Below are 23,040 nucleotides of genomic sequence, written 5' to 3' on the forward strand. Positions count from 1 at the left end.
CAGTAGCTGGCGATGTCACTTTGTAAGGAAAAACTACACCTATAGACTGAATACATAGCCTAAAGCCGAAAGTAGGCTACTTCGTGTTTTTTACGTGTATGCAAGCTTAAAAACAGCCTTGAAAAGTATAGTCTATTTTTATTCGTACGCATACACATTTTTGAGCGATCTCTTGCCACGAGTTACAAATATGTAGCTTTACTACAAAAAAAAAATGTATGTGCGACCTGGGCGTAGCCCTACAAAGTATCCGGTTACAAAAATCAGACAGTGTGCGTACATTACGCACATACTCTTCTAATGAGGAAATTCGCGTCATGCGTCAATACAGTGCGTATGCTGACCCTCGCATATTCGTAAAAAGTGAAGTATAGCATGAGCATGGCGTCACCGCTTTCACAAATTTGCGTTTTTGTAGTTTACACTGAAACGTTTTCAAAATCTTGCACTTTGAAACCAGTTTTTAAAAGTTTGTGTTTTTAGGCCACCAAAATACTGTTGTCGTGTAAATGAACGGCCAAACTGCATAAAAAGTTTTCCATTCGTATTTGAAAACTGTCATGTAAACAGCCCCTAACAGGGGAACGTTCTTCTAGCAGCTAGTTTGCAATAGGCCTATGTTTGAACTGATAGTTTACACGACACTGTTTTCAACAAAAAATGGAAAACTTTTCATGCGTTTTTTTATTTACACGACAATGGCGTTTTAGGGGCCTGAAAATGCTAACTTTTGAAAGCTGGATTAAAAAAAACCCCAGATACCATTGTAGTAGCCTAAACAAAAACGCGAATTTGTGAAAACGGTGACATCATGCGCATCCGTGTTCAGGCCTGTTCACACCGGGACGATTTTCGCGCGAGTTTATCGCCGACGTTTAACACCTCGTTACTAAACTATGGGCGCCAATGTGAGTGTGCACACCGACGCGTAAAACGCCAGGCGTAAAAGCGTCATTTAAAAAATAACGCCTCGGGTTCGTTTTTTTATTTTGACGCGGCACGTTAAAAACTGGCCGACCAATGAGATCCGCGCTTTTGTTCACGTGCCTGGAGCTGCTGAAGTGACAGTAAAACACGACTTGGTGGCGCTCAAGCACAAAACGGTCTTGCACACATTGATATGACGAAGAAGTAGTAAGTAGACAAAGAAGAAGATGGGCTGCTAATGCTGCTTGCCAGTTAGCAAAAAGTGTGTGAATGGTTTTGGCCATAGACATAATATGTCTCTGGTTTTGGCAAGCACGTAAATACTGTCTCTTCTTTTTCTGTGTGACAAGTGAGTGTCAGAAGCGTAAAGTGCCGCAGCACCACCTTGTGTACCGGGAGCGCATCTACTGAATGTGCACGTTCACTCGGCGCATTGCCAGTGAAAATCGCTTGGGAGTGAACACTCAAGACGCGCCGAAAAACGTCACGAAAAACGCTGGCGATAAGCGCGTGCGATATTCGTCCCGGTGTGTACAGGCCTTTACATGTTCAGGTGTTAAGGCCTGTACACACCAGGACGAATATCGTGCGAGCTTATCGCCAGCGTTTTTCATGACGTTTTTTGGGGTGTCTTGAGTGTTCTCACCCAAGCGATTTTCACTGGCGATGCGCCGAGTGAACGTGCACATTCAGTAGATAGCGCTCCCGGTACACGAGGTGGTGCTGAGGCACTTTACGCTTCTGACACTCGCTTGTCACACAGAAGAAGAAGAGAGACAGTATTTACGTGCTTGCCAAAACCACAGATATATTACGTCGGTGTGCACACTCACATTTGCGCCCATTGTTTAGTCACGAGGCGTTTAACGTCGGCGATAAACGCGCACGAAAATCGTCCCGGTGTGAACAGGCCTTTACGCGTTTCTTTACAAAGTGACATCGCCAACTGACCCGGCATGAAAAATACTGAATTTTTTATTGTTTTCATGGATCCATGCCAACAGGGATCTTTTTGTCAACTTTGTTGTCTATACGCGAAAAAAGCAAAGGAAAAACTTTTCAGTTTTTAGTAAATCGTTGCCGTATAAACGCACCCATTAACCATTTCAGAGGAAAAGGAAGATCTTCCTCTATAATTTTACAATGTTGTTTTTTGTTCTCAAAATGTTACTGGGAACGTTATTTTATATTTAAAAGATAAAACCTAAATAGAATGTTTCTAGAATGTTATGTGGTTCCCAAAAATAACCGAATACTGACATTAGGGGAACGATCTGTACTTCAATATTACTTAATTAATAGACTTAATTAACTCACTAAACTGCGACAAAATCCCAATATATTTTTTAATAAAAAATTCTAACATAACACTGCTTATATATTCCTAAAATAAAACCTTTTTAAAGTAACTTAAATCATAAATTATCTAATATAACACATCTATACTATTTGTAGAAGTATCCAAATAAACTTGTAACTCGGCACAGCTCATTTCACATGATTTCCCTCGCAAAAACAGCAGGTTTCCATTACTCAGAGCAAGGAGCAAAGCTTCAACTGGTATTGTGCACATTCACACTGGCCTACGTGGCACTCTGCACGTGTAGGCTGGATTGGGAGAGAATTCATCGAGAGTGAATTTGGGGAGGAGTCACTCTCTCCTTTAGAATAGTAACATCTTCCCATCTCCTTTCTAAACATTTCTGTCATTCCCTTTGGGCCATTTTTTAATTCCCTCATAATAAATCCCACAGAAGAGCGGCTGTTTATGAGTTGGAGTAAACCACAATGTTATCATTGGTGGTGACAAAAGAAGAATTGAAAGTTATCCCAGACTTTTGGCTAAACATTTCCACCAAAATTCTTCTGAACATCAGTGGTTTTGAAGTTTGGCTTTGTTTATCCCCCCCCCATAATAGGGTGAAAATGTAAGTTGTTTAATTGAAAGCAGCAGAAGAAAATAGTGTTTAGTCTGAATGGCTAATAATACAAAATATGGACAATGGAGACAGAACATTGTACAAGTACATAGAATTAGCTAAATAATATGTAGGAACCTAATTTCACAAAATATTCACAGCAATTGTATTTTACAAAGCAATATTAAAATGTAGCCTATTTTATGATATATGTCTCATGAAACTGAACAAATACAGACTATGTAAATATCCAAATTCAGCTGAAAAGAACTCATGTCTTTAAATGGGTATAGAAATAAGAGTTTTAATAAGTACTTTTTTCAGATGACCTCATGATGCATGTTTAATTCTAGTATTTTATTTATTGAAAATATATATTTATTGGAGGTATGATTAATGATGCAAGAAAGAGATGCTGAAAATTGCTGCTTTTATAACTTCCATCACACTACAAAATATCCTCCGGGTGTTTTATGCAATAGGCTAAAATAGTCAGTATTCTTTTCACTACAGGATGTGGTACTAGCTCCACCTGTTGGCAAAGATGTGTAACTGTAGCACTTCGGTTTGGTAGCATCTTGTTCATGTTCAATTTTCACATCACCGACTTTTGGAAACATCTTATATTTGGACACATGTGTGAAATTGTTGTGAACAAACTCATTTCTTATCTCTGAATGAGTTCAGTCTTCTAACATTATAGGGATCATACAGGAGTGTTTTGAAACAAATTAGGGAACCGGTAGTATTTTGACAGTCTCAGATCATAATTTGACAGTAAAATTATGATTTTAATGCAACTGGGCCTAACTTGCTCTGTTAGCTAATCATATTAGTTATGCTTACCCATTCACTAGGCCTAATCATACCACTTCCAATGATAGGCTTAAGGAAGGCTATTTAGGTGTCCCAGACAGTGTGCTTTCATGTCATTTTATTATTTGTATCCTAATCGCGTAGTGGAGCATCTTGTGTTAGCATTTTAAAACGACGGCAAGAGAGTGGTAAACTACCACAATGATGTTTATTTCCAACAAATATAGGCAACCTGTGTAAAACACCCTTTACACAACCTCCCATACACAAGGACTGCACAGCCCAAACACAAATATCAATAACTGCAGTAAAGCAGAGCTTTGAGACACACCATGTCAAGCAAAACCCAACAACACACAAGGAACACTGAACAGTGTGCTTGGGAAAACAATGCTGAAGATGTAACAAGTGTTCCAGTGCACCAGTCAGTTATAGGTGTTGAGAAAACTAGCGAACTACGTCGCTACACTGACGTCTTTAGTGAGTCCCAGCAGCTCTGCGTATCTCCTCCTATCCTGCAGTCCAGGGAGATGATGCAGTGTGATCTTATCTGATTGCTGAAGTTCAGCATCTTGTCCCGCCAAAGCCAGGACCTTGGCCACAAGAAACTCCAACACCCCGGTGAAAAAGACTGCGCCTTCCACATCAACTTTCTGCGCGAGCTTTCCGCCGTTGAATGTTCGCTTGAAGAGCTTGACGGGAAACACGAGACCCGCACGTGCAGACAGATCCATTTCTGTGGCGGCGGCGCGCTTCCCTTTCTTCTTCATCGTCAGGGAAACATAGTCTTTAACCAAAACACAGTTAACATAAGTCATTTGGACATATTCATTTAGTTTCATTACTTGTTTTAAAGACTTGTTACTTCCATAAACAAATGTTCGGTCTGATTTTGCTATGCTGCCCTCCTTAGGACCGGAATATAAGGTGCTTTCACGACATGTCGTAGGCTAATTACCTTAATTATGATTCAAGTCTTCCTGGTAAGTTCGTATTTACGAGTTTGTCCTAATAGAAACAATAAAATGTTTATATTAATTAATTAACTTAACTGGGAAGACCTGCCAATGGATCTCGTTCACTGACATTTCCACAATCATTAAGATTATAAAGCCTGATGAATTTTGTTTTATTTTCACTTTCTAAAAAAAGAATGTACTATGTATACATTTGAAACACTAGCTTATACTTTGTCATATCACCCTGGCATTAAATTACTGCCTGCAGTAGCTAATTCATCTATCTATAGGCCTATTTCCTCTATCAAAGGTGTGGAAACATAATAGGCAAAAATAATAGTTGCTGGTGTATTAGGCTATTACTTCCAAACCAAGAAGGTGAAAAGTGTCCTTAAAGCTGTTCAGTTTATAGTCCTACTATTTGGAGGAGAATTAACATTTGCCTGCAGGTTCCCTCTGGAATTTTCAATAAGTTTAACCTTCCCTCGCACTTAACAAATCCTTCCCTCGTGGGTCAAAATGATCCGAAGCCCTAAAATTATAGGCTACTTGATTTTTTTTTTTGTCCAGAAAGCTTATTTCATTTCATTTTGAAAATATTTTTTCTTTTTCTTTCTCTTTTTAAGATTTATTTTATTTTTTATTTTATTTAGGCTACCTAAATTACTAGATTTGATCAATAAATAATAATTTAAGCACATTCTTCACATTATTTCAACTTAAATTCAAAGTAACTCACAATTTAATGCATAACACATTTGAAGGGATAGTTCACCCAAAAAATGACAATTCTGTCATTAATTCCTCACCCAATCGCCTACACCCCTACTCATTCTTCATGGATAAAGATATTTTTAATTTGATCCAACTAGAAAAAGATTTTCATTTAGGAATCTTCTTCTTACCCCTGTGATTCTAATTTGTAGATGTATTTTGGATGACCAAGCTTTTCGTGGATCCTTATTTATTTTAGTATCATTATTTATTTATTTATTTAGTTAGTTTTTTTTGTTCGTTCTTTTTTCTCTCTCGTTGGTTTTTTTTTTTCGGTTTATAGTTGCTGTTCTTCTGTATATTCTATGTAGGCTTCTTCTGCTGTTATTTTATTTTCTCGCTCCCTTTATTTGTAGTTCATATATGAATGCTGTTTGAACCCAATTCACATCATATGACAGATTCATAATTGTATTTCTCTTTTTTATTTATTTATTTTTTTCCTTTTCCTTATGGTCCTTTTTATTAACAAGAGAGACGGACTATAATACATATATGGGATATCTCAATCTGTAATTGTTTGATGTATTCTGTTTATGTGGAGAAAATCAAGTGAGGAAAAAAAAATAATAATAATTCCTCACCCTCATGTCATTCCAAACCCATAAGACCTTCATCTTCGGAACACAAATGAAGATATTTTTGATGAAAAGCGACGAGAATAATTTTCGTGCGCAAAAACAAACAACAATAACAACTTTATTCAACAATTTCGATCTGGCCTGTGTCAGTCTCCTACGCTGTTTACGTTGCAACTCCCACGCAGCGCCGCCGCTCCCACCAAGCGCATCCCGTTCTGCACGTAGGGCACAAAGTTCACCAAAAGAAGACATTCGTAAAATTAAGGTTGAACCAATCACATGGAGTCACATTTTAACACATTTGTACTACCTTTCTGGACATTTAAAGCATTAATTGTATTGCTGTCTATGGAGGGGTCAGAGAGCTCTCAGATTTGATAAAAAAAATATCTTCATTTGTGTGCCGAAGATGAAGGTCTTATGAGTTTGGAATGACATGAGGATGACTAATTAACGACAGAATTTTCCTTTTTGGGTGAACTATCCCTTTAATTCAGTTAAAATCTCATATTGGGTGTCTTTGCTGACCTCTTGTGGAAAAAAATTATAATATAACATGATATATATATATATATATATATATATATATATATATATATATATATATATATATATATATATATATATATATATATATATATATATATATATATATATATATATATATATATATATATATATATATATATAAAACTGTTTGGAATTTGCAAGAGCACAACTAAATTAACTTTTTTGCATAGTGTTCAGTGTCTTAATATAAGAAGTCACAAAAACTTGGTTATGTTTGCAACCTGCTATCCTTGTGATGTTGCTACAACCCTGTTCAGTCGATGTTGTTAATGAAAATGTCTTCTGGGGTGCTAAACAGTTAACATTTATAAAGAAATGCTTTCCCATGTCGTTCGTGTCACACAAAGTCAAGCCAGGTCAGCAGAGTAACAGTTAATACTGAATTATTGAGTAACTGCTTAGAGTGATGAACAGCTTTGTATTTATTGATATGTTGGCCATGCACAGACATTTTGTAGGGCAGGTGCTTAAATGAACATGCTTAAAATGATTTATAAAAAGTAAAGTTACATATTGTTGATCATCTTTAATTAATTACACTATTTAACACTATACAGGGCTGTTTGAACAAAATCCTTCTTACCATTTATCAAAAGTAATTTTCACTGTAATTACAATTTCCTTAAATAATGTTACGAGATTAATGTTAAAACAGTTTGAATATGGAAATGAAATGATGGGAAAAAATGAAATTATACTATTATATATGGAACCATGGTTGGGGAGAAATTAAATACATGTAAGGTAGTTACAACGTAAAAATTTGAGTAATTGTATTTACTTACAGTTACAGTTAATTTTTTTTTACATATAATTTATTTTAAAAAGTATATGAACAATTGATTCTTAATAATGTGTGTCATTACCTTGATGATGTGCGGTTTTTCTTTTTTTCTTTTTTGTTTTGTGATGGTTGTTCTTGAGTCCCTTGTTTGTTAAACTGCCCAACGTTCTTCAGAAAAATCCTTCAGGTACTGCAAATTCTTCAGTTTTCCAGCATCTTTTGCATATTTGAACCCTCTCCAGCAGTGACTATCAAAGCACTGAGACGAAACTTGCAATAGTTGAAAAGCACTAGAAAAGAACATTTTATCATATACCAAATAATTGTATATGAACTTGGTGTGCACCACAATAGTGTACTGTCAATTGCAGTCAAAAAACTTTCAGCATCCTCTGTACATTTGGCCAATTTCATTACACTATATACAGAAGGCTACTATAGCAGTTTCTTGGTCTTCTGATACGAGATAATATCCCTAGCCAAGGTAGTCATTTCTCCACTGTACAGTGCTACAGTTTACTGTACATAGAATAGTGACATTTCCCTCATTTAAAGTACGGATACGGTGTACTGTAATTATACTGTATGTGTAAAAACCCTGTGTGATGCAGAGATTCTGATTGTTGTGTCATCAGTTGTGCAACCTAATGTTCACTCATTGTTTAACATTTTGAGAAATGTGTCTGTTTTGTGAACTGAATGAATGTTTTGGGAAATTGGGCAAACTGAATAAGCTATAATGCAATCAAGAAAAACTGCAATACGATTAGATTCTTACCCAACTCTGCTATTACTTTCTGTAATCGGGATCTTCTTATTAATTTCATGTTATCTTTTCGTCGGATGGCAAAAAGGTCTATATCCATGATGAAAGTGGAGCGGGCAGTCGGAGAATCAGCTCGCCAAACAATTACGAAATTAATCTCAGACATATACTGATTAGATTTTTTTAGAGGACGAGAAGCAGTAATTATCTAATCAGAGGCCAAAAGGCCTAATCATTTCCCTTTTGGTTGTGTATTCACACTCATCATTTAGAAAATAGAACAAGCCTGATAATGAATTGACATATAACTGTTTTTTTTAATTATTTGTTCACATCAGTAATTGTCACAGAATGGACTACAGAATATTTTTGTTGTAATCTGACAAAACCAAAAAAACGCATTATCAACATACAGAGCATAAGCAGTTATGTCTATGTTCCTAAATTATGAATAATTTAGCTTTAAACTGTTAAAAATTCAAACATTAAGTATAAATAAACACTTAATTTTGCATAGCTAACATAGTCATCATAGTCATCTTATTAAATAATAAAACAACAACAACAACAACAACAGCAGAAATAACTAATTTAGAGAGCACAGTAAGAAAGAAATCAGTGTTTTAAAGGACAATGGAAAATACAGATTTACAATTTGCTTTTTATAGGCTTTTTTCAGGTTATTCTTATCCGCAGGATATGTGCATTTGTACGGAACTGCATTTATAATAAATAAAAACAACAGCTACATAAAAGGAAAATAATATATTATAAGTAATAGTCTTACACAGGGAAAAGAATATGACCAGAGAAATAGCTGGAATGGGCTAAACCATTAGCACCCCGAGAAGCCTCTATCCACACACAGTCTTGGCTAAGTAGGTTCAGAACTACCTTACCTTCAGCGAATGATCGTGTATTAATGTTGATAGTTTCAGCAGTTAGCTGTACAGCAAAATTTTTCTTTAAGGTCACAGTGCCCAAAGTCCAAGTTCCTATGCATGAGAACTGGAATTCATATACACCAGGAATCTGGCAGAAGAACTTCCCTGATTTTGGCTCATAATGGTTCTGTCCATTGTAAAGGACCTGACTGAACACAATCACTTTAGCAAAGGCAGGAAGTTTGGTGGCAACAGAAGCAAAGAAGGCAGAATGTTGTTGTGCAGAATGTTGTCGTGTGGTATTAATAGGGAGCCCTGGGGGTCCTGGAGGTCCTGGAGGTCCAGACAGGCCTGCTACACCTCGTGGACCTGGAAAAATTAAATATTAAATAATTAAAAATATATATAATTTGCAGTTGTAATCTTGGCTCTGATGGTTAGTTCTATAATCTGGTTTAGTAATGAAAACAATGAGTGAGGTTGGCGGCTTCATTGAAGGATATTTAGAGGGGGTGTCTGATGTATGACTAGCTTACCAGATTCCCCTGGAGGTCCTCTGGGTCCTGGAGGTCCTTGTAAGAGCTCTGTATCTGAGGGTTAAGGCATAGATGTTATATGTTTGTACTATAAGCCTAACTGTTTGCATTAAAGGAAAATAAATCACAGTTTTAAATGTGAAAGAGGCCCCTAACCCAAGCAAAAGGTAGAAAGGAGTAAACAGCGTACAAAGAGTTGGTGCAGTTCAGGTGCAAGCATCAAACGTTTGACAGTTGTGACATCCAAATGCATTGATTTATGTCACTGCACCAGTCCCGTGTACAGCAAAGAAGAAGCTACTATAGTTTAGAGATTTTGCAGTGAATTAATTGTAATTTTAAGATACATAATAGATCATGTGCACAACATTATCACTCGCTCTTTGTGCTTGCAATTAGATGAAAACAAACACTTGTCTAAACTAATTTCCAATGTCTGATATGTTGATGCCACCGTTACCTGGAAGGCCAAATACCAAATCACAGGTGAACCAAACCATGGTGACCATGCGAACAGATTAAATGTCGTCAATACCTGATATGTGCCTACCATAAATTAGGTACTCTACAAGCACATAAAAAGGTAGTAAGAAGCTTAGGCAGAAATTTGCAGTCAGAGGAAGAAGATTTATGTACGACCGTATAGCAGCATTTAAGAGTTCTTATACTATGGTGCCTTACGGGTTTCAATCCAAGGGTTGAGGTCTAAGGCAGGGATATCCCCACAGTTAACGTAACTGGCTGAACTGGTGAAGCGGAAAGGATCATTGGGAACTCTGCCGATTCCAGTGTTGTCGCAGATGATGCGGGCCAGCGACATAGAGGCCAGTGACGCTTTTTGTTTGGTGGTAAACATTCCTTTGTTCTCCCACCATAACCTGAACACACCGTGACACCTTGCGTTAACACCTCTCAAACACATACTAAATCAGGGGTGTCCATTCCTGGTCCTGGAGGGCCAGTGTCCTGCAGAGTTTGGTTCCAACCTGCCCCAGTGTATTTACCAGGATATTTCTGGAAGACCTTGATTAGTGGTTTCAGGTGTGTTTACTTTGGGTTGGAGGAGGATAGTGACCTGCCAGGAGAGGGATTGAACAACCCTGGACTAAATACACAGAAATCTTTACCTGTCACCCACGCGAATGTGCTGGAACTGTGTAGCGATAAGGCAGGCAAAAAGAGGACCGACACGACCACCAGGAGTAAAAGGCTCAGCAACACCTCCCAACCAGATGTCAATGTTCTCAGGGGTGCCATAGAGCTTAATCAGCCTGCGAGCCAATACAGTGTTGTTCATCACCACAGCCAATTCTTGCTCATTCTGAGGGGCGGACAGTCCACAGAACCGACGCCATGCATTATATCCTTATGAGGAATAAAAATGGATATCTGGTAAGTCTTCTCTCAAAAACACATGCAGTGATAATGCAGCATGAAGCTGAGTTGGCTTCATGTGGTTGGGTTTAAAGGGTTTTAAGACTTTGTGTGCATGTTGCGTATCCAGAATATTTACCTGGTATTGCATGGTCACGACCTCTTTGCATATTGAGGGAAGCCAAGTCCAAAGCAATGTTTGCTGTAAAGGCAAACAGTCTCTCTCTAAGAGCATCCACCATCATGTGGTCCTGTGTATTCAGTTTTGCTGGTCGACCAATCAATCCACGGAGCAGAGGATCGATGCCGCCTAAGCATAAAGCAAAGGAGAAATAAATTAAAATTGACAGATTCAGGAATTGGTAGGTATGCTGCACCAAGTCTCAAAAATGCACCTTCGAAAAGGACCCTCCATGGTGAGAAGAAGGCCTCAAAGAGGGGCACATTTGGAAATTGAGGATGGTTCTTGTAATTTTCATCAAGACGAAATATGATGGGTTGGAGGGTAAGGTGGCCAAAACGGAAAGCTGCAGTGGCAAAGACGTTTGCAATGGTAGGGTCCACATTTTCATTGTAACCTGGATACTGTCCAAGGTGTCTATTGTAAGCATCAGGGCCCACGATTATCGGCAAGTATTCCTTAATCACCAAGATCTAAAAGAGAAAAGAGGTTGATCATGAATATATGTTGTACTCTGCATGTAACTGATTGTGCTTGTGATAATGCACTTTTCATTGAGTGACTTTACCTGGTTGTAGGCGCCCACAATTTTTCTTGCCTCTTGATAGAGGTTTTCACTACTCCAGGTAGGATTGAGCACACGAAGGGCACGAGCCAGTCTATTGTGCTCTCTCATGAAAAGAGTGTGTAATGAAGTAAGAGCAATGTTCTCGTTAACACGGCCATCCCCTACACACAAGAGTTCATTGGCATTTGCCTCATGGAATTGTGCAAATGCCATACATTTTATATGCTGGATTTACCAATGACAACTATGCCTAATAATTGCATATGAAGGCATAACATTTTCTAAAAGTTACTGACCTGCAGTGAAGCAAGGCACCTCTGTTAGCGTGGTGTCATTGAGGGTTCTCCTACGTGTGGCACATATATTGCTTTCAACTTTGGTGAAGGACAGGTGCTCTCGTCCATTGTCCTGGAACTTATCATTGACACGAAGAAGACCACCATCATTGTTCAGGTCTCTCAGTGCCTTTGCTTGGCCATCCTCTGCCCCGTAAACCTGTCCAGCATCTAGGAAAGCTGATAGAGCATTGATCTGTTCCCTAACTTTGGGGGGCCCACCAAAGAGATTGGCGGTGTTCCCAGAACCACAGGCCGGTGATGAACGGACGAAAAGGAGACAGGTGTCAGGACGCAGACGTTTATCTGCTGGAGGGACCTGTGTTTTGACAATAAATATAACATGAAAGATAATTTTTATAAAACGACAAGAGTGGGACCATTTTTGTCAGAAGGACAATCTTTGACTGACCGGAATTGTGAAGCAGGGTTCAGAGCGTTCACAGCTAATATCACAGATGAGGCCACTGCTGAAGGACCTAATGCTTGGCGAGGAGGGCGTAAAAGTCAGATCGTGGTCAACCCATTGCCCAAATACAGTTAGCATGAGGGTAAAGTCACGATCACTCTCTATGTCAGCATCTGCAGTGCTTAGAATACGATTGGAAACCAGTCTGACCTGGAATCAATGAGGAAGACAGAATTCAGACATTGTAAATGATTTGTCAAGTAGAGTTCAGTAAACTATTAATAATCATCTCCATCATACTAGGGGCAGCACTGCACCATTGTGCAATCTGTTGGGTTCCCACCCTTTGGGCTGTGAGATGCCATCCTCATAGTGAGCAGGCAACCAGCGAGCAAAAGGGGTGTTGGATGCACCAAGAAGTGGGTTCCTCCTGGGAATGATACATTTAGTTGGTTAGCTAGGCAAACACTTTGTCAAATAAAACAAAAAGTCTTTGATTAAGACTACCCTGAATGAGGATGGCAAGACAGACCTGTTGTTGCAGACATTGGTGGCAGTTCGATACTTGTTTAAGTTGGGTGTGGTCCTACAAGATGGGGGCTGAGCTTGAGCTGTACAGCCTGTCATACGTGTAATCGTATTAAGCTCATCTACAGTGAGCAGATCTATGGGAAAACACATAATGACAGTTTTTAGCATGGAATATCAGTCAGTGATGGATCTTTTCTGAGCTTTGCAAGTTTTGCCAAGTTTTTTGTCCTCATACCTGTAGCATTGATGGACCTCTTGTGTGCATGATGGGCTTTCTCACTGATCAGTCTGAGTGTTTGCCACATGTAGTCTGCGGCTCTCACGGCCTCTCTTGTCTTTCGAGCTGGCTGTTTCAGCAGACGTAACTTGTCGGAAGGCTTGATGACATCTATGCGCACCCTTGCTAAACTCCTGGATGTGGGGAGATTTATAAAAATAGATCAATGACTGATGATGGCACAGGAATATTGAGCAACATCAGTTACATACTGTACTTACTCATCACGAGAATACTTGTAAGCAGCATCTACTATTTTCTTTGCTTCCTCAATTGAATCTAGAATGAAACGTCTCCCAGGACTCTCTTCTTCTGCTAAAAAAAGAAAAGGGTTTCTGATCTTTCTTCATCTTGATATGCCCCTATAAAAGCCTAATAATTACACATTTTAGTGAAACCTGTAATTCGTTCATTTATTTATTCATTTATTTTGGGTGGTAGATGAATGGACTTAACTTAGTCTATAGATATTTACTAAATTAATCAGATTCAGACTTATTTATTTATCTTTTTAAAAAAAAAAAAATTATGTTTACAAAATGCAGCAATGCACAGTAAGTGATATATGTAGTCATGAAATCTAATCTCCAGAAGTCGGATGTCACACCAGCTGTAAAGCTTAAACGACTGAAGAGTACAATGCCATTTCTTGCACCAGAAAAAAATAATATATGATTAGATCGGACCCTTTTGATATGATTTGATTCTGTATTAGCTGTTTGATTTTTAATGGCATGATTGGTAAACTTACCACCCCTTGAAAGGGCACAACAGCACCCCACCAGAAAAAGAAAAGTGGTAAAATTCATATCTGAAACACAAATTGAGACATTTAGAAAATAAACTTAAAAAGTTATGAAAATTATGAAAAAAGTTTTATATAAATAATTAACTTAAATAAAAAATAAATAACTTTTTAAAGCTGCTAAGTTTAAAATGCTATTTTTATCCTGTGTAGACATGGTATAAAATTGAATTTTAATAGTTTTAAAACTATATATTTTACATTTTAAGGGACACAGAACAATTTTTATAAAAAATTTATTCTAAAAGAAAAAAATCAACAGTCGAAAATGAGAACTGTCTATTAAATGTAACAATTATTCTAAATGCATTCTGAGCATTTGCAATCAGCATATAAAGTGCAATTAAATGTATAAAGTCATTTAAAGAGAATTTTTGCATTTCTCACCAGGTCTCAGCAGGTCTCAGGCTCTCTGGTTCTGGACTCAAGACTCAAGAGTGTGTTGTACTGACTGGATGGAGCAGCCGTGCTTTATACCATCCCTCAACCTCACTCTGTTAAGCATCACTAAGGGAGTCTTAGGCGGGGTTAAGAGGTTTACTTCCTTCTTCCTTTTCACAGCATGTGTATTTACCATATGTGGAGTTTGATTTATTGATTTATTTGAGGTGACAGTCTGACACTTATTTGCTCTTCATTAATCTACATTACAGGAATGCAAAAAAAAAAAAACTGTTACAGATGTATAGTACTTAGCTTCTTAATACTGACCCAAAATATTTAGAAGCATATAGTTAGTTCAAAAAGTCATTATTTACCCAGTCTCATGTCATTCCGATACTGTATGCATTTCGTCTGTCGAACATAAAAGTCATACAGGTAATACTTTCTAGCACTGCATATATGCCATAGTATAAGCTTTATAAATGATGTGATTATTATACGATTTTTCTGATCGTTTATATGAATATATACATTATATTCAAGTTCGCAAGATTCAATATAACATTTTGATAGTCCACTTTAGACATTCTACTGCCTATAAGCACTTACTCTATTAACCTGAATCCTAACACCTAACCCTAACCTAATAGTCAACTACAGTCTACTAATACTATAATGAAAGTTAGTTGACATGTAGTTGAAAAGTTACTTATACAGTTGTGATCAGAATTATTGGCACCCCAGGTAAATATGAACAAAGAAGCCTATAAAAATAAATCTGCATTGTTAATCCTTTTGATCTTTTATTCCAAAAATTCACAAAAATCTAAAATAATTGAAAGTATGAGGGAAAATCTCTTCATGAAATAAATGTTTCTCCAAAACACGTTGGACAACTATTGGCATACCTTTTATTCAATACTTTTTTCAACCTCCTTTTGCCAAGATAACAGCTCGGAGTCTTCTTCTATAATGCCTGATGAGTTTGGAGAACACATCCCTCAAGATCCTTCAGATTCCCAGCTCCATGTTGGTGCTTCTTTTCTTCTCACCCACTCATTTCCTCTAGGGTTCAGGTCAGGGGACTGGGCCGGCCATGGCAGGAGCTTTGTTTTGTGCTCAGTGACACATTTTTGTGTTGATTTTGATGTTTGTTGTGGAAGACCCAATCATGGCCCATTATAAGATTTCTAGAAGCGGTCAGGTTTAGATTTTTTATCTGTTGGTATTTGTTAGAATCCATGATACCATGTATCTGATCAGATGTCCATGATGTCCTCCAGCAAAAAAATAGCACAGCAACATTAAAGATTCTGCAGTATATTTAACCGTGGGCATGGGGTACTTTTTATCCCTGTTTGCACCAAAGCCATCTGGTGGGTTTGCTGCCAAAAAAAACTTTTTTTTTGTTGTGAAGGGTGCAGATTCTGAAATCCACTGCCGCTTCAAAATACCTAAATATATCCTAATTAAATTTATAATCAAAGCATTAATCAATATTTATCCTCCTATATTATTATAATGATGTTTACTTATTCTTTACAGATATGATATTACTTAAAGGGGCTCTTCAGCGCTGGGAAGATGAATGTGTATTTAATCTGTGTCATTTATGTAGTAGAATTGTGAAATTATTTTTGAATTTGGTGCCTTCTAGACTGAGAAAAGACAGAAAATGTATTTTTGTCTCATGTGGATGAAAGACAACAACTCCCAGAATGCACTTGCTTCGCTGCCTTACGTGGCCACTCCCAAAGCCACAGCTATTGGTTATCACTTGCCCACCACGGCACCGCACCAACGTCGTTTTGATATTCATAGTAATAAAATAATTTCATTCAGTTAGAGAATAGACACTACAATTAAAAACTGAATGTGTCTTTTCAATAAAGTGTGAGTGAGCCGAACGAAAGTCACGTCACAGACGCAGCAGGAGTCAGATTTCATTCATCATGAGCGAAGAGCTGAGCAGAGCTGAGGTAAGCGCGGCTGTCATTCTCGGCGCGTGTCCAGTCTGGCGCGTTATCAGATCGCATATGGAAGCTAAACTTTCATAGGAATTCATTGAAAAGTTGAAACATTATGAATGCCCGAGCCGAGCGGCAGCGGGCGTGCGCATTTACATTCTGTGAGTGAGATCTCTCCCCTGTGGGCGGGTTGAAAACATGCAGAACTAGCTCCTGTAGTCTCTAGCCTCTGGCCAAAAATCCTCCGATGACGCAAAATGACGATATTTGCGTCATCGGAGGATTTTTTCCAGAAATAAAATGCATAATTCTCTGGTCTCAGGGGGATATGAGGGGGGAAAGTACCATAATTCAAATATACTACCGGGTTTCAACTGATACAAAGCTTAATGCTAAATCACTGAAGTTACCCTTTAATCAATAGGACCACTGACTGTTTATTGTTTCTTCATATGTTTTCTGTTTGTATTTGGTCTCTGTGGAGTGACTAAGGGACTGGCCCATGCCAGGAGTGCAGTAACATTGCTTACTCCCTTAGCCTGGCTTCCAGATATTAAATATTTATATTATATTTTATTCATTTTATATTATCTCCCTTTACTGAAACACTAAAGAATCAAGATGAATATTGCCTGTACTATTGCCTGTACTTCTCTCTGTGGAGAGGAACACGTTATCTGTATGTTTTGGAGAACTATGTTGACGCTCCAACCTTGGATAAACTGTGTATCTGTGTATGTGCGTAGAATTCTGTGTTACAGATCAGTATTGGAGATGGATTACGGGCATCCTAAGAGATGGGTGGACATGTTGTTCTGGACAAGCTGACGCCTGTTCCAGACCTGGAAGGTCACTGTATGCCTAATTCCGGGGTGAAAACGTCAACAAGTGATCTATGGAGACGGGCATCTGATTAACTGACAATGTGTGGAAATTTACTATAACTAGCTATTTTCTCGTAGCCAATCAGAATTATTCAACCTGAAGTAATGATGTAGCTAGACCTTGAAAAGAGTATGACTGTTGAGAAATTATATAGGGAGGGAGCTCCTTGCGAGACTTGAAGTTGGCTTCTGTTGATGATGAAACTACAAACTATTCTTCTTTAATTAATTTCACTCCTGACTGTTGGTCTTCATTCTTCACAACTGGTCTTGGGTCCTAAACTGTTATCCCCTAACAATGGTAACCCTACAAAAAACAACATAACAGAAACTCTTCTAAACTAACAAAACATTAAACTCTAATAAATCTCCCACTTACTGTCCCTTTTGAGTGTCATGGCAAAGCATGCTGGGAAATAGAAATCCCAGCCCAGTTTCAGTTAAATTTAAGTTAGTCTAAATGAAAACAGACAAGCTCATAAAACACAAAACAATTAAACAATTCTGATTATTTAAAATGTGTCAGTTTTGGGAACTCAAAAGAAAAAGAAAGTTCTAAATACTCATAAAAGTTAATTTGTTTGAACTTATTTGTTTGAGTTGGCTCTACTCAAACAAATTAATTATTTTGAGCGTTTGGGTTTAGTGTACAGTAAAAAATTCTCAACATGTGCTTTTTATTGCCAAAAGAAAGTGTATGAAAGATTGTTACAGCTTGAGGATCATATTTTACTGTTGTCATACTGCTGTAATACAGTCCAAATACAGACTTAAGTGACTAAACAGACATTTGGAAATTACTGAAATTGTCTTGTCAGTACTTAAAGCAGCACTAGGTAACTTTTCAACCTTTATAATATATTTTCAAGACTCTTGTGATGATACATCGACTTACAATAGGTTGAATGACACGTCTGCCATAGCCTGACGGGGTCTGTATCTTTTTTAAACGTACTTTTAAACTTCGGGTTTCGGGTAGTAACCCGAGAACAAAAATAACTACAAAATTCGACCGCTTTACGGCATATACGTCACTTCCACCACCACCCCCACTTCCTTAAATTCGGACGTGCGAGTCCAACTATCATTTGTTTGCCGAATGTTATAGTCATGGCCGAAGCAGCACAGAAAAATAAGAAAGCAAAGGTTTTGTCGGAGGAAAGCAAAAAGAGGAAACGAGAAAGTGATCGGATTAAAGGCAGGACGAGGATCAACATTGGGCCAGCGTTTGCTCGTTGGCGTGAGCTGAAGGAGGAGGGGCTACATTCTTGCAAGTAAATACATAAGACGTACAAAATCATATTTTAGGATACCTAACATGTCTGTGATATTTGTTTATTTGTCTTGCCTCAAGCTATAATGCAAATCGTTTTTTCAAATTTGCAGATTCATTTATGGTAGCTTGATATTATAATATTGACGAAATATGGTTATTACCTACCACTCAAACATTGAATTGAAGTATCATATAGATTCTGTAAAACGGTAACCAATAGACTAGGCTACTATAATGACGCTGGCTTGAAAAAGTGAGCATAGCGATCATTTGGCGTTTGAAAAAAAAAGAAGACCACATGTCCCAAGATTCTGCGCTCAAATTTGGCATAATCAAACTACGCCTTTGTTTTGAATAGGCAACCTCTAACGGACAGAAAAGTTACATTGTGCACCTTTAAAATAAATGATTGAAATTTATTTATTTATGCTATGAAAAACAATGGAGTTTATTTGACGCGCAGCCCTTTATAGCCCTTTTTAGTGTTTCCTTCCTTTCAGAGAGCAATAAGCCTATTTATTATCCTAGCTATAGCGGGTAAAATAAGTATCGAACACGTCACCATCTTTCTCAGTAAATATATTTCTAAAGGGGCTACTGACGTGAAATTTTCACCAGACATAGCTATCTTAAGCAATGTTTTTGTTGATGTCTGTGATTCTTTCAGAGCAGGAGGTTCAATAAGGAGGTTCAACCAACTCACCCATTTGTGCCCACATTTTTCTGAATGGTTTCATGCATATAGTCATGTTAATAGTGTCCTATGTGAACATGTTCTGCATTTATTTTCCCCAAGTTTTAGTTTTTTTTTTCTTGAAAATTGTATATGAATGTGCGGCAACTATAGTTGCCGGTGGGCAAATATGTTGTATGCACCCCTTCAATGTCAAATTTGACTAGGAGGAGAACATTTGGCATCTAACTCAAAATAACTGCTTTCAACAGATCAATCTTTATTCATAAACACATTTATTATGTATAAAAGTCGAAGAACATTCGATGTAAACTCAAAAAAGCTGCATCTACACTGTAAACAATCCAACTCACAAAAATTTTGGCTAATGATTATGTTTTAATTAACTGGACAATTAAATGCAAAAAAGTTGGCTTAACCACTAAAAAGAAGTTGGTTCAACAATTGTTGGACCAACCTAGTATTAATTGTAAATTCGATTTGTAATTGCAAGTTAACAAGCATACAAGTTGCAACGCGTTAACAATGCATTCTGGGAGCATCATGCAAAACTCATCCATGGCTCCCAGCATGCATTGCGGCATGAAGCATGTCACCATTGTTGAGATTTATAGGCTGATTCTTGATATCTGTGGGACTAAATCTCACAGGAGGTCAAAGTGCTTAATGTACAATCAGTTTTAAACCTTATTCAGCTTTTCTGATTAAAACCATGCTGTGTCTTTTCTAGAATCACAATAAAACAAAGTTAAAAGTATATTGCTCATATTAAACTCAGTCATAAAAACTGTGAATCAAACCACTACACAATGATTATATTCTTATTCAGGAGCCAGAGAAACACTAACATTAAAAAGTCGTCAAACTGCCCAACTAAAGAAAACACTAATCACCATGATGGTGACATAAAATCATTAACAATTTTCAACACAAAATAAAAAATAAAAAAATAAAAACTCAATCAGCTGAACAAAAGACCTTAAATTGGGAGACATGTGACCTTACTCAGTTAACTGAGTTGAGTGAACTGCTTTATGTAAAAGTTGAGTAAACTCAAAAACGCTGTGCAGCAAGTTGCCTTACAATTTTAAGTTATGTCAGCTTTTCTTTTTTTACAATGTATCTTATAATCTGTTTAATATGAAAATACAACAAACAACAAATACATTTGTCTTAAAGTGGTGGAACATAGTGCAAAACAAAGTGCAGCCATAAAGTTGCCCAGGGCATTGTGTATCAAAAAGTTAAATGAAAATAAATGAATATAATGATGAAAAAAATTACAAAAATAAATAAATAAATAGTCCCTTCAATGGCTGACTGTAGTAAGTGATTTCATTTAATAATGTAAATGTAAACTCATTACTTGTAATTGGCATGTTGCTCCTATTTTCTCTTCAGGAGATTTTTGAGAGGTCTGTAAAGAAGCAGAGCCTTAAAATGATTGATGATCTAAGCCATATTCTTTATAATGAGGCTATGAGCAGCTGATGCAGGAGATAAATGGTGCAAACTGTAAGTTGAATTGGTATAAATTCTCTCTAATTCCATGATTAATTAAATTATTGCACAATAAGTAATTATTGGTGTGTGTGGGTGAGGGTAGATGGGTAATGTGTCAGGTGTTGTGTAATATTTGTGTAATAACTGATGTAGGGGTGAGCGGGGCACTACCTAACGTGGGGTTAGTTGTAACACACATGGTTTAAACTTTCCAAACATGCCAGCATGACAAAACTTTGTGTATTTGCTAGTTGCCATATTAACACTGTAGAGAAAAAAATGCACCAAAATTTAAAAAATAGTAAATTTCTTACTAAAGTAAATTTTTAATCTGTTGTTTTTTGTGTTTATTTAAAATTAGACAAATCTGATTTTATTTTAATCTTATGTCTATTATTATTATTATTATTATTATTATGTTTTGAACTATGCTGTTGTCGCAGCTGTTCTGTTTTGTTCATGGACTTTCAGTGTGTTTTCATTTGTCACATGTTACTTTGTTCAGTTTCCCGCCACTCATCTATCCCCATGTTTACCCTCCTAAACCTGTTTAGTTCTGTTCAGCGGTGTCTTGTCAATTAACTTGTTTCTGTTTGCTATTTAGTTCTCCTGTTTCCTTCAGTCTGTGTCCGGTCTAGTTGATGAATAGAGTGTGTTGACTCACCTGAGTATCCCTTTTTCATAAAATTTCGTTTGAGAATTGTATTTACCTGTCTTCGCCTTCCTGCCTGCACACACCCGTGACTGTATGTGTGTTTGTCGTCAAACTCAAAAATGTTTATTTTTAATTATTGAAAAATGCCATTATTTTATTTGAAAAAGTTAATTGTAATTTATTGACAAAATATTTTAGTTTGTCTTGGATATTGCTTTTATTTTTATTGTATCAGATAACATTTTAAGCTGTCATTTGGTCATGTTACAATGTACCCTTCACATGTTATAATGTACCCCACCTAAGGGGCATGTTGTCACATTTTCACTTCCATTCTTTCGGGGTAAATCAAGAAAAATATATACACTGTATTAATGAAACAACCACATAATTGTACTAGACATCCCACATGAAAAAATACTATAGTATATTATAGTAAAATTACAGTAAAATTACTCTAGTAAATACTATAGTGTTTTTGAACCATACTATAGTAAAGATACTACAGTAAATTGTAGTAGCCTATATTGTAGTATATTATAGTATTTACTACACTTTGTTAATTTACTGTAGTAGGCTATATTTACTATAGTACGATTCAAAAACAATATAGTATTTACTAGAGTAATTTTACTATAATATACTATATTGTTACAAGTACACAGGAGGCAGACACAGATGTTAACAGGTAAGGGTAGTTTATTAGACCACAGTAGAGCAGGTGTTGTGGAGCAGGTGAGTAAACCGGTTGTTGGTAGATTAGAAGGTGATACGAGAGAGAGAGAGTTACTGTCTTTTGTTTTGTAGATGGAAGGACGCTGGAGCCTGGAGGTCGCTGGAGACTGGAGATCGTTGGAGACTGTAGATCGCTGGAGTACTGAGGGACGGACAGGAACACACCCACACAGGAGACAAGGAACACGGAAGGAAGGAGACAAGCTGGAGACAGGTAAGTAGGCTATCAGTAGTAGAGTCCTTGAGGTAAGCATAGCCTGAAGTATATGCGAACGAGACCGGACGTGGAGTGCTGTGTGGTTGTGAGTCTTGTAGTGCTGGTGATGAGTGTGGTGATGAGGTGCAGGTGATGGTGATCAGTACTCTGGGGAAGGAGTGCGCTGTGATTGGTGGAGGCCCAGATAGCAATGAGTCGGCGGACCACCGGCGGTGATCCGGCGGCTGTAGAAGCGTCAGAATTGCGTAATCGCAAACACGTTTGACGGCGCACCGCCGGCGGCAGCCGCTTTTTAAAAGCGGCAGCCGGCTTCCTACCGCCTTCGTACCGCCGCCGGCCCGCAGGCAAACCGCCGTTCCGCCGCCTTTATACCAAAAGGCGGCCCGTCGGAGGCAAACGCTATTTTCGAGCGATCTGCCTCCGCTTATTGTGTAATAAATAATATATATATTTATTTATTATTCATATATTTGTAACATGCAGTTTATGATGGATAATAATTGAACAAACCAGATAAATTCCCATTTGGCATTTTTATTCCACATTTCAAAGTAGCCTACATTAACTGTCAATGATACAAGATAATATAAATGAAATATAACAGACAATAAATAAGCTTAAATAGGCCTATAAATAACAAAACATTTTTACTAAAGAACCTGCATGTTTCCAATTAAATTTTGGTTTAAAAAAAAAAAAAAAAAACAGCCTTACAAGCAAATTATAACA

General features: G+C 37.3%; 2 protein-coding genes across 3 annotated transcripts; both read right to left on the reverse strand.

Annotated features, from left to right (window-relative positions):
* Window positions 1-4,117: 4,117 nt before the first annotated feature.
* On the reverse strand, window positions 4,118-4,480 carry LOC307119166 (histone H2A.1-like; the record flags this gene model as incomplete). The annotated part of the gene is made up of 1 exon (XM_079805245.1): window positions 4,118-4,480. One exon carries the CDS (start codon window positions 4,478-4,480, stop codon window positions 4,118-4,120), a length of 363 nt encoding a protein of 120 aa, XP_079661371.1.
* Window positions 4,481-8,879: 4,399 nt separating this feature from the next.
* LOC307118444 (eosinophil peroxidase-like) lies at window positions 8,880-14,000 on the reverse strand (the record flags this gene model as incomplete). Of its 2 annotated transcripts, XM_079804052.1 has the most annotated exons (14): window positions 8,880-9,349; window positions 9,517-9,570; window positions 10,198-10,394; window positions 10,644-10,881; window positions 11,030-11,200; window positions 11,286-11,544; window positions 11,640-11,800; window positions 11,936-12,293; window positions 12,387-12,593; window positions 12,684-12,813; window positions 12,916-13,048; window positions 13,150-13,325; window positions 13,413-13,506; window positions 13,943-14,000. In XM_079804052.1, the coding sequence occupies 14 exons, from the start codon at window positions 13,998-14,000 to the stop codon at window positions 8,880-8,882; spliced, it is 2,706 nt and encodes a 901-aa protein (XP_079660178.1). The 2 variants fall into 2 exon arrangements, with proteins under 2 accessions (XP_079660178.1, XP_079660179.1); XM_079804053.1 differs by lacking the exons at window positions 8,880-9,349; window positions 9,517-9,570 and adding an exon at window positions 9,939-9,976.
* Window positions 14,001-23,040: the final 9,040 nt, after the last annotated feature.

Source organism: Gobio gobio, assembly GCF_949357685.1.
Source record: "Gobio gobio genome assembly, chromosome: 22".
NCBI classification, from domain to species: Eukaryota; Metazoa; Chordata; class Actinopteri; order Cypriniformes; family Gobionidae; genus Gobio; species Gobio gobio.